The sequence below is a fragment of the Bombus fervidus genome, chromosome 15, assembly GCF_041682495.2.
Source record: "Bombus fervidus isolate BK054 chromosome 15, iyBomFerv1, whole genome shotgun sequence".
NCBI classification, from domain to species: domain Eukaryota; kingdom Metazoa; phylum Arthropoda; class Insecta; order Hymenoptera; family Apidae; genus Bombus; species Bombus fervidus.
In genome coordinates this window covers 6691271-6702785 of record NC_091531.1, presented here as the reverse complement: position 1 = coordinate 6702785, position 11515 = coordinate 6691271, and the positions used below count along the sequence as shown (strand labels likewise).

The following is an 11515-nucleotide window of genomic DNA, read 5'->3' as shown; positions in this document are numbered from 1 at the left end:
AACATTCGGATGGACTTGAAAAAAGTCGAGCAGTCTTTCAATCAAATGGTAATTTTCAAGTATATAAACGTCGTGTGCGATAGTGGACCGGTGACACCAAACTCCCTTTTTGTTTTCGTGTATAACTAACTCTAATTCCAACAGTAACTCATAGTTGGCGCGCTTAATGTTTTGATTTTTAGAAAATATACGTCTGGTTATCATTTTGTACACTTTCACTGGCACGAGGTTTGGATTTCGTTGTTCACTCCTCTACACCTCATTTGTTTTTACGTGTCTTCAAAGTTACCACGCACTCTCAAAATTTTTTTATTATCATTTCTGTGGAATATCAATCATGAGAACCATAAAAGTTACACCTTTACGGCTGATATCTACTGGCTCTACTTTTCGAAACCGGTAACTAACTTATATGTTTGATATTTATAATATATATGTCGGATTATCGTTAAGATATGGGTTAGGGGCGTGTAATGAATCTTCACGGCAATTATTCATCGTTGTCACACAATCGAGGTAGCGTTTATTAACACAAGTATGTAATTAGACACTAATGACAATGACCTTACGTTCGATAACGAACGTAACGAAGAATAGAGTCTATGTGTGGCGAGCCACGTGGCAAAGGCCGTTGGAATGTTTACTGTTAAGTGTCGATACGGCTATTTCTTTAAAGGAGAGCTATGCAATTCTATACCTCTGTTAGGTGAAACGTTCGCACTCGGTAGTGATTCGCAAGAGACCCCGGGTGCACCTCCGAACGTCGGGATGACCACCGTGGGGTTTTAGTCGGTAGGAGTCCGACACTACACGGTCGTTGCTACGCAGCGCCGAGTGTCCATGAGGATTTCCCCACGATAAAAAAAAAAATAAAAAAAAAAAAAAAAAAAAAAAAAAAAGGTGAAACGTTCATCCCGTGATCGCGGCTATGTACGGCGACTAGTTGTCGCCTCGAGCCCAAGCTCATTATCTCAGGTTTCGAACAATTGTGTTTGGGTTATTTTTGTAAAGGCTACAGCATTGCGGGTTTCCAAGGAATTCCAACGGGTGGAGAGGGCGCGGTGGCCTTTTATCTGCGATATATATACTAACACGTTCGTCGCCACGTCGCATATATCTATGCGACGGGTATACTTCCGTGGGGGTCACGTCAACAAAGTATGATGACGCTCTTCTTGTTCGAGTTAATTAAATGTACGATATTATATATAGAATATACAACATAAAAATATTAAAAACACATTATACCATACTTTTTATTAATTTATATTCTGGATAATATATTACATTATTCTATATCGCATGGTATTCGTTAAAACATTCCAAACACATTTGAATACTTCGAACAATAGTTATAGACTCCGTCATCACTACTCTCCTCACTTTCAAATATATTTTCATGCTGTTTACTGAACATTTTGAGGATGAAAAAATCACTGATGTACGTCTCACAAGTATGCTTCTCGACTAAATGAAAGATCTGAGATATCTGCCATAAGATCCCTCGGAATACTCCATTTCAGAAATAAATAATCTTTTCTTTACAATGAATCGAAGGCAATAAACAATAAATCGAAGGCGATAAACGATGAATTCATGCTTGTCGCTCTATTTACATTCTGCGTATCGGCGGTCGGATTTGGGCCCCACAGGAAACAGCCGAATCACGCTGGGCGACGAACGTGTTAAAACAAAAGTTCATTGTTCATTAATATTTTTTCATGATTCATTATAATTCAAACATTGATTTATAACTTCAGGTTATCCGAACATACCGAACAGTTCAAAAAATTTAATCCAGTAAAAAGATCAACAGTTGATCCTGCAACAGTAGAGTTTCATTCTAAAATGAGCAGTAGATGGTGGGACAGTAATGGTGAAATGCATGCTTTGCATTCGTTGAATCTTGTTAGAGTACAATTTGTTCGAGATGGTTTAGCAAATACAGGATACGAAATAAAATGTCCTCATTTGCCATTAGAAGGGATTAAAATATTGGATGTTGGTTGCGGTGGAGGAATATATTCGGAATCTTTAGCTAGAACAGGAGCAAACGTGACTGGGATTGATGTTTCTTCAGAGTTAATAACAGTTGCAAAAGGACATGCTGCTTTAGATCCTAGTTTAGATGGAAAATTAAACTATGTTCAGACAACTATTGAAGATTTTGCATTGATTAATGAAGGAGTATTCGATGCTGTTGTTGCTTCAGAAGTTATAGAACATGTAAATAATAAGGAATTGTTTTTAAAGGTATAACTTTTTTCTATAAAGAAGAAAAAGTTAATATAATATGAGTAAGGTTATGCATATATGACTATACTTTTGTGCTTTTCACAGTATTGTACAACTACTTTAAAATCTGGAGGATCAATATTTCTTACAACTTTCAATAAAACGTTGTCTTCGTGGCTTGGAGGCATAATCACAGCTGAACATATTTTAAAGCTAATACCAAAGGGCACCCATGACTGGAATAAATTTGTCACTCCTGCCGAAATGCAGTCCATATTAGAAACATGTATATTATCTTTCATTGATAATATTAAGGGGGTTTATTTTACAAACTTTTATCAATTAAAGCTTTGACCCTTTTTTAGATGATTGCAAGACAAAATTGATTCATGGACTACTTTACAATCCTTTGAAAAGAGAGTGGTCTTGGAGGGCCTCAACAGCAATAAATTATGCACTTCACGCGGTAAAGAGAAAAGAAGAGAAATAAATGTCATATGATATTCTTTCATGCATTATTATTTATATATTATTTACTGTTTATTATATTATGTATACTTTTATATGTTGGTATTTACATATTGGAATTATTATTTAATATTTTATATTATATATATATTATAATTTAATATTTTATATATGCATATATATATATATTGTAATTTATATATTGATATATGGCACTATTATTATTATTACTATTATATTATACTTTGTGGTATATCTGAAAACTATACCTGACCTAAAAAAATGAGGAATGAAGAATTCTTTAAATAGTAATTTGTATCATTTTTATATTTTTGCGTCATATACACTGTGTGCACATTTGCACCTTCAAATATTTCATATGTGTATACATAAGTTATAATTCACTAATTTTTACCTATGACTTTATTCACGTAGACTATTAATATACGGAACAATTTTTAGGCAGATGAATTTTTATGAATGAAGTACCTACATATTTTTATACTAACAGTTAGATTATTCTTCGTAATAAAAAATATTGAATTATAAAAGGACTGAATTTTAGGACAAACACGACATAAACCATCATTGTTTAATATCTACCAAACATGGGAATGTATATAATTCAGATGCCAGGCTATTTCTCAGCTTTTGCAGGACAGATCGAGATTATGAGCTGCTTCTGGATGACTATTTTATACTTTTTTTTTTGTTTAATGTATGGATACAATCTTTCTATTGTCTTGTTATATGTATAGATAATATTTGTGCGGATGTTCGGATTTTAGTGGTCATTATTGATCGTTCACGGAGAAAAAACGCAAGGAGTAACATGAAAAAGATTTATTATTTTCGTCTCCGTAATATATTATACATGTTGTTACAAGGCAGGTTTTGCATATTATTTATGTTCATGACGGCACATCTATTACATTTATTTTTATCTCGTAAGACTATTATACATATTATACAGACGGTAAGCAGAGAAATTATTGGAAATATTACAGAAGACGTATAAACATAATATGACGATAAAATAGATATATAAGAAAAAGTATATACTTTAAAAGCTTATCTTAATATATCACATTGGATAAACCTATTTTGCCTTAGCAAAACCGACACGGTTATTTCCCATATCGAATTCGGTATAATAACGACCGATGAAAACGTCTCCCAAAATCCATAGTGGGCCATTTGGCTCAGGAATGTCCATTCCCATGAATCCGCTGAGGCAGACAGTCTTGCCGAATTGTGTAACCTTTTATAGAAAAAGCAAGACCATTATTAAATTATTTCAATGTTAGATTTAGATTAAAAGATATTTATCTTACCTTCAAGACATAGTCCTCTCCAGTTAGAGGGAAAGATCGGCCACCCAATACAAAGTTAATCGTAGGCAAGTTAGGAATGGAACTGCAGTCTACCATAGCTTCTCCAGCTGCAATGGGAGTAGCACCAATAGCACTGTTGATGGCTTCGACTTCTTTGACTGGTCCAGCAATGAGGGAGGTACCTGTGTCAGCAATGGCTTCGCATCCTTTTTGGCAGATTGCCAAATGTTGGGATCCTACCTTGATTCTAAAATTCGTATTATCGTTAATCACATTGTTCTCTAAGATTACGAAAGTTATTTTCACAAATTTAATAAATACCCGTCCATCTTGAATTGCCAGTATCCTTTCCTGTCGACTGGGACATAGGTGAATGGACCTTCATAATGATTTGGATCTGAACCTCCCAAGATCAATTCTCCACCAGCTTTGTCGTCAGGGTTTCTGAGATGAATTAATAAATAAGATTTTTATTTTTCATTTTCCTCTGTGACATTTTGAACAATTTCTGATTTACTTTACGATACCTGTTCAGGTAAAAACTGAAAACAGGCTGAGGTACCAGTCCTTGTTTGACCATGTTATAGAAGACAGGTGTTACACCATCGACAGCAATTTTAGAGTAGGCCATACCCAAGATACCATCGAACTTAGCGGCGACGAAAGCCATTCCCGGTTCGCTCAAAGCTTCGGCGAAAGTCTGATCGGAGACTTTCAGTCCAGCAACCTGTATTAAACATAGTTATTCTTTAATTAACTTCCTCTTTTAATTCAATTTTAATTTGATTACATGTAGCTGAGTGATAGACGTGAATATTCATAAAAAAATATGCGAGGATATACAAAGTTAGAAAGAAATTAAATCACATGATTAGGGGATATATTTTTTGTTATTTATAGGTAATGGTTGGAAAATCGTGGGAAGCAAAATCAATAGTTGTAAGAAAAGAATAAATACTCTGTTATCTTCATGTAAATACTTACATTCACAACATCAGTAGACAGATATCCAGATAGACTTCCACTGCCATAACGGATGGCAAACTCAGTACCATTCTTCCTGTACGTGGACGATTTGGTATTATCATATTTATGATGCAACTCTGAAAAAAATATATTTGTGTCAAATTTAAAGAAAACAACAAATTTAAAAGAGATAACATTATCTTAGTCACATAGAAAAGTTTTTAATTCTGTTACTGATTTATAAACATTCTATATGTAGTAGTATTATTATCTAAAAGATAAAGTTTTAATTGTACTAATGACAGTGATAGCAATATTATAAAAAGAGATAATTTGATCTTAATCGTACAGAGAAGTTTTTAATTTTGCAATTAATTTATAAATACTTGAAGTGTAGTACTCTCATTATCTTAGAGATAAAGTTACACTTCATAGTATTGATATATTATATTACAGTGTTATCATATCCATTCTTTCTAGACATCTAAAATTTGTTAGAAGTAATAACAATTTATAAATTACTCAATATTATTATTACTGTTTCTTTATCATTTAACCTACAAGTTAAAATTTCAGTTTTATGTATATAATTTTCATAATATTTTAAAGTTATGATCTATCATATGCCATAGCTAATATAATTCATGTAAATAATTATGAATTACAGAAGTGAAACAAAAGATCTTTAAAGTTTTTATAAGTTTTGACAATATACTCACTGCAAGCGATATTGGTAAGATGACACTTCTTGGAAGGAACCCAGAGGTTTGAAGAACCAGTATCAAAAATTACTTTGAAATCTTGTGAGGGAGTTCCAATGCTAATGACACCATAATATTGAGCATCCAGGTAGTTGGAAAGAGGTTCTGGCTGAGGGAAATCTCCTTGTACCATGTGTGCTTGGTATACTTCAGTGTTATATTCTTTGAATTGTTTTCTAACAGTATCCATCTTATGCAGAGTAATTCTTGAAAGAAACAAAAAATATATTTTTGAAATCTACATTAGCAATTTCTTATTAAGTCTATAAAGAAACATTGTTGTCTCCCAAAAACAAATTTTTGCAATAAAATTTTCTATAAAAATAAATAGCAATTTGTCACTAAATAATAATTCTCTATTTTTTAAAAAACCTTTATATTGATATATAACTTAAGTATGTATTAAAATATGAGGGAGATTCTGATAAATTTTTAATGTTCAAAAATATGAAAAACAATGTGCAATGACATTAGAATTAAAAAAAGGATAGAAATGTATCCTCTTTAAGGGGATAAAAGAAGACCACAGAAAGCCAAGTTATGAAAATCATTGATGCTATACTTACAAAACATCACACATGAAATTCATTTAAAAAATTATTATTCATTTTATACAAACAAGTACAATTGGAGGAATATGTGACGATTATTAAATTATTTAAAAATTTGCCTCAGTGTATGATAAATAATACAATAACTGAGCCAATTATAGAAAGTCATGTTCTCTGTTAAAAAAAAATTGTTATATTTACCTCTGCAAATCAGCATTGGCTAGTGCTATGAAAGCACAAAGGCACAAAGCGGCACGGTACATTTTCAAACAAGGTTCTAACTCTTGTTTGAAATAGGAATGTTAGCAAACAAAGTCCAGAAAAGAAAGTTCCTTTCTCCCGAATTTTCTGCGTGACACTATTGGCAGAAACAACACTGATGCATCATCGAGTAAAAGCCTCGCTTAATAAAGGATTCTCCGAGATTATCGGGAACCTATTGCGCGTGCGCATCTTGGATCAGCAGAGGCATGCCAATATTACGTATATTGACACATAAAGTTAGTTTAAATATAATAAGTAAAAAGTTTATATAAATAACTCAAGACTACATATATTCATAGTATATACTTTACAGTAAAATTTTTTATACATATTCATTGAAATATAGCATCACAGAAAAATCGAAAATTTGAAGAAATTGTTAAGATGTAGGCACGTCCCTGTTGTCAGCTGATTGAATACTTACAAATACATATACCGAACCACTTGTAGAAAGATATCGCACTCAAGTGGCGTATATGTACATGAAGTAGGATTATATTAGTGTACGTATTATGTATCTTCATTGTGGTGCTACCTTGTGAGGAATGTAATAATTTAATTCGTTTCGACCCAGCGCCACCTTGTAATAAACCTAGTTATTCAGTTTAAAAAAATTTGTTTGGAATCAGAAGACATTATATTTTTATGTTAACAAATTTAAATAAAATTTTGTGTACATAAAATCATCAATAAACTGTGGAATTTTATGCATTTACAAGAAATTTAAAAGTGCTAAATTGCATAGAATGCACGTATAAAATATCCAGATTATAATGCTTTCTATAATACTTAACAAGTAAAACAATTTTCTAGTGAGGTTTTACACTTTTAATTATATTCTCAAAGAGAATAATTATATTCAAAAAATTATGAATTTGCATAAAAGTCTGCAGTCAAATCATTAGGAATATTGTAATATTTTCTGTGTACGGATCAGAGATTTAATACGTTTTCCATCTCGTACGATCGAAAATAAATAGGAAAGACAAATACTTTCCATTTACAAACACGTTATTTATTGGAATTATTGATATCGACTGGCAAATTGTCTGTAATTTAGCTTTGCAAGGGTATTATAATAACATTTTCGCGTGTCGTGCATGTCTCCATCGATATTTCGAAGTACTGTATATTCGACGAGTTTAAAATATCGCAAAATTCGCATAACCTATTTCAATTTTAGAACGATATTATATTTGCGAATTCACAAAATTTGAATTCTAGAAAAAATTTGGTTTCTAATTTATGAAATGTGAGGAAAGGAAAAATTCAATATATACTTTTATAATTATAATTTTACAGATTTTGGAATTGTTGACGATCTCGCAGTATTTTTAACGTAACAAAATTTGAAAGCATTTCAGACAAAAGATGGATTATTCTTTCCTAGTTCAGTTCTTAGTTACAGTAGATGTTACTTGTAATAAAATGAACATTTAGTAAAATTGAATTTTTTATTTCCTATGGTTGTCTATACATTTATGTAGATATACGTATAGTAACTGATGAAAATATTTGATGAAAACATTTACCTTGTAAAATTGTTATTGTTTCGTTTTTTGCTTTGAAATTAGTTGTATTCAGATTTTCTTATAAAATTCTGTAGAAATCTGTAAAACATATGTAACTTTTGAATTTAAATATATTTAAATATATATCATAGTTCATTATGAAACTGCAGATTTTTATAGAATTAAAGTAGTTCTGTCTACCAAATATTTTAGCACTATACTTCGGATATTTTATATTTTTTTTTGTATTATGTGCAATTTTACAAATTAAAAATTTCCTATAAATGCATAAAAATACACAGTCTATTCATTATCATTCAATGGATATACGATATAACTGAATAGTAAAAAACATGCTGTTTTTATTGAAATTTAAATTTGAAATATCGAAAAATCGATACAAGAATCGAATGTTTCGAACCAATAAATGATAATTTAGAAGCGACATGAAAACCACTATAGAAATTGTAACTGAAACAGAAATATCAGTTTCATGTAACAGATATTCAAAACCAAGGTTCTATTTAATTTGTTTTAAGAACCAAAACCAGTGTCATCATAATTTTCAACTCCTATTTCTTACATTTTACAGGGAAATTGAACAAAGAATCTTGTCTTTTAAAATTCTATAAACTAATCTAGTTTGTCCTAACACTTTTGTTCATTACTGTATTTATGGGTTAGCCTATACAATCTATAATTTCTCTAAATTCAATTTTGTAACAGGAACAAAAATCGAATCAATGAAAAACAAAAAAAAGTATCGCCGTACGATTGTAATTTTCGTTGAAAGAGTTTCCATATCGATTACTCGAATTTATGTTTACGCGGGTTGCTACCAGCAATGCATTCTGGGTTGATAGAAGACCGTGATAGAAGACCCTAATCGCGGGCCAATCAGTGGGCAGGATCGCAGCACGGGCACTTCAGTCTTGAACTCAATCGAGGAATAGTCGGTGTCGGCTTGAGCGAGCTAAATTTTTGTGTAAATCAGTTTACATAGAAAAAAATAAGTACACATTACCGCCGGGGCCAGAATATAACGATCGTTTTCTTGTGTATCAGTTGGTGAACGTGTTATTTGAAAAGGTATGTCGATGTGTTATACAAATGAAAAATCTATTTTTTTTTTTTCATATTTTAGACCGGAACACATCTCTTATGTCAAAAGTCAACTTTTCTGATTTCATCTAATAACCGTTATACTTAGCGCAATGTTAATTTTCAAATAGCCGCCGTTATCATGGCCTGGTTACGATGCATTGCGTGTAAACGAATTATTATTCTCGTTTCGTCGCATATCGATAAAACATCGTCCTCCCGCGTTTCGCCACCGCAGCTCTTTACTCTCCACGATTATTTTGTATCGCAATCATTACACATCTAATCATCCTCTGGATTTTCTGATGACTGCCCGATGGATTATTATGCCGGCTAATGACATATATGCTACTGTCAAAATTGCGCGCATTCGTTTTCCCAGGTTCAATTTATAGTTCACTCAGTAACCGTAATTAGTATTTTCTTTTCATCCTTCAATGTAAAGAAAGAGTTTACATTGAACGTTTTCCAGTGGAAAGAGGTGCAGAAAGGTGTATTCAGGTTTTTTCTTTTCTTGCTTTCTGTATGTTTCAGAGCTATCAAAATGTCAGACAGAAAGGCTGTGATAAAAAATGCTGATATGTCTGAGGAGATGCAGCAGGATGCTGTTGACTGTGCAACTCAAGCCCTTGAAAAGTACAATATAGAAAAGGTATGTTTAGATCGAGACTTGAATGATGTCACAGATATTGCGTGTATGATGAGAAATGGTACACATATCTGAATTTGAATGTAATGTACTACGTTTAGATATAATAAATAAGAGAATTAGAGAAATAAATGTGTGAAATATAATGGATTAATTATATGTTTTTATTTCAGGACATTGCAGCCTTCATTAAGAAAGAATTTGATAAAAAATACAATCCAACGTGGCATTGCATCGTAGGTCGTAACTTTGGAAGCTATGTAACACATGAAACAAGACATTTTATCTATTTTTACTTGGGTCAAGTAGCGATCCTTCTCTTCAAAAGTGGATAAATTGGAGTCTATTCTGTAATCACAAACCTTTCTTCCTCCCTTCACACACGCTACATGGAAATACCTTAAATCACGTCACCGTCTGTAAGAAAAATTACAATATTGCGTATAATGGAAATTTGATTTCAAGCAAAAAAAAAAAAAAAAAAAAAAAAAACGCACTCCCAGTTAAACAAAGAAGTATAGAAGTATATAATGATCATTGGTACTATTGACTTTGCTGTTTTACTTATCTCAGGAGATAAGACAATGAAAAATTCTGTAGAAGCTATGGAGAGAAAAAAAAGGGTAGGGAGATGATTAATTGAATGAGAAGAAATGAAAAAAAAGTGAAAGAAAATCAATTGACATACAATCTTACATGTTAAAATGTATCATGTATGCCAGAAAATTTGTTGTGTTCTTGTTTTATATTAGGTATATATAATGCGAGGTTGAGTTCAATACTGGCGATTTTAAATTAATAAATTTTTAGTGTTTAATACACTAAATGCACCTAAGTATAATGTAACATTCATACAAATTCATGTATGGTTTTTATTATCTTACTATGCTTGAGGAGAACTGTATTCAGTAGTCATCAATAATGAATCTAAGCCAAACCTTGATTGATTACTGCGATCATTATTATTTTATGTAATGTTGTAAATTGTCCCTTTATTCTGTGATGCTGTGCAAAACAGAAGTGGTTAACGAAATCATCTTCGATTCGTTTGAATTTTGTGACACTTCTGTAAAAAAAAATCTGGAAGTGAGGCTGACGAGAAAGAAAGCTTAGTTATGGACCCGCCATCGCGTTGATAATAAATTTAAACGTAACGATTATTTAAATTTACACAGTGCTAAGTAAGATGTTGCATAATATTCAAATCGAGTCATTGACATAATTCTAGTTTTTTTTATATTGTGCACACGGAATTTTGCAAAATGTATTATTCTTAAGGCAATATACGTTTAGGGAATTATTTTCTTTTTCTCTTTCTTTCTTTTTCTTTTTTTCTTTCTTTCTTTCTTTTTTCTTTCTTTCTTTCTTTCTTTCTTTCTTTCTTTCTTTCTTTCTTTCTTTGTTTCTTTCTTTCTTTCTTTCTTTCTTTCTTTCTTTCTTTCTTTCTCTCTTTCTTTCCTTCTTCCCTTTCTTTCCTTCTTCCCTTTCTTTCCTTCTTCCCTTTCTTTCCTTCTTTCCTTTCTTTCTTTCTTTCTTTCTATATTATCTTCATTTTTCCAAAAGAAAAAAAAGAGGAACAGATATATTCAGCTCATTAAATTCTATCCTTTATGTAACACCCAATACCCAATATTACGGTACTTATATATATGATAAAATATAGATTATACATATA

At 31.6% G+C, this 11515-nt stretch overlaps 3 protein-coding genes across 3 annotated transcripts; 2 read left to right on the top strand and 1 right to left on the bottom strand.

The window, feature by feature from the left end:
• Window positions 1–202: 202 nt before the first annotated feature.
• Coq3 (ubiquinone biosynthesis protein COQ3, mitochondrial) lies at window positions 203–2741 on the top strand. The gene is made up of 4 exons (XM_072017958.1): window positions 203–399; window positions 1761–2253; window positions 2341–2521; window positions 2601–2741. The coding sequence occupies exons 1-4, from the start codon at window positions 338–340 to the stop codon at window positions 2723–2725; spliced, it is 861 nt and encodes a 286-aa protein (XP_071874059.1). The 5' UTR covers window positions 203–337; the 3' UTR covers window positions 2726–2741.
• A 790-nt stretch (window positions 2742–3531) lies between these two features.
• On the bottom strand, window positions 3532–6738 carry Cathd (cathepsin D). The gene is made up of 7 exons (XM_072017949.1): window positions 6517–6738; window positions 5723–5970; window positions 5022–5140; window positions 4565–4764; window positions 4359–4481; window positions 4038–4284; window positions 3532–3964 (listed from the first exon to the last, which is right to left on the bottom strand). Exons 1-7 carry the CDS (start codon window positions 6576–6578, stop codon window positions 3803–3805), a joined length of 1161 nt encoding a protein of 386 aa, XP_071874050.1. The 5' UTR covers window positions 6579–6738; the 3' UTR covers window positions 3532–3802.
• A 2269-nt stretch (window positions 6739–9007) lies between these two features.
• LOC139994911 (dynein light chain 2, cytoplasmic) lies at window positions 9008–11140 on the top strand. Its single transcript, XM_072017976.1, has 3 exons — window positions 9008–9179; window positions 9726–9843; window positions 10014–11140. The coding sequence occupies exons 2-3, from the start codon at window positions 9736–9738 to the stop codon at window positions 10173–10175; spliced, it is 270 nt and encodes an 89-aa protein (XP_071874077.1). The 5' UTR covers window positions 9008–9179; window positions 9726–9735; the 3' UTR covers window positions 10176–11140.
• The last annotated feature ends 375 nt before the right edge of the window (window positions 11141–11515 follow it).

Coding starts and splice junctions, on each gene's coding strand:
- Coq3 (XM_072017958.1), top strand. CDS start 338: ATGAGAACCATAAAAGTTACACCTTTACGGCTGATATCTACTGGCTCT. Junction 400..1,760: donor GGCTCTACTTTTCGAAACCG/GTAACTAACTTA, acceptor TTATAACTTCAG/GTTATCCGAACATACCGAAC. Junction 2,254..2,340: donor ATAAGGAATTGTTTTTAAAG/GTATAACTTTTT, acceptor TGCTTTTCACAG/TATTGTACAACTACTTTAAA.
- Cathd (XM_072017949.1), bottom strand. CDS start 6,578: ATGTACCGTGCCGCTTTGTGCCTTTGTGCTTTCATAGCACTAGCCAAT. Junction 4,482..4,564: donor TTCAGTTTTTACCTGAACAG/GTATCGTAAAGT, acceptor AATTCATCTCAG/AAACCCTGACGACAAAGCTG. Junction 4,285..4,358: donor TGGCAATTCAAGATGGACGG/GTATTTATTAAA, acceptor TACGAATTTTAG/AATCAAGGTAGGATCCCAAC.
- LOC139994911 (XM_072017976.1), top strand. CDS start 9,736: ATGTCAGACAGAAAGGCTGTGATAAAAAATGCTGATATGTCTGAGGAG. Junction 9,844..10,013: donor AAAAGTACAATATAGAAAAG/GTATGTTTAGAT, acceptor TTTTTATTTCAG/GACATTGCAGCCTTCATTAA.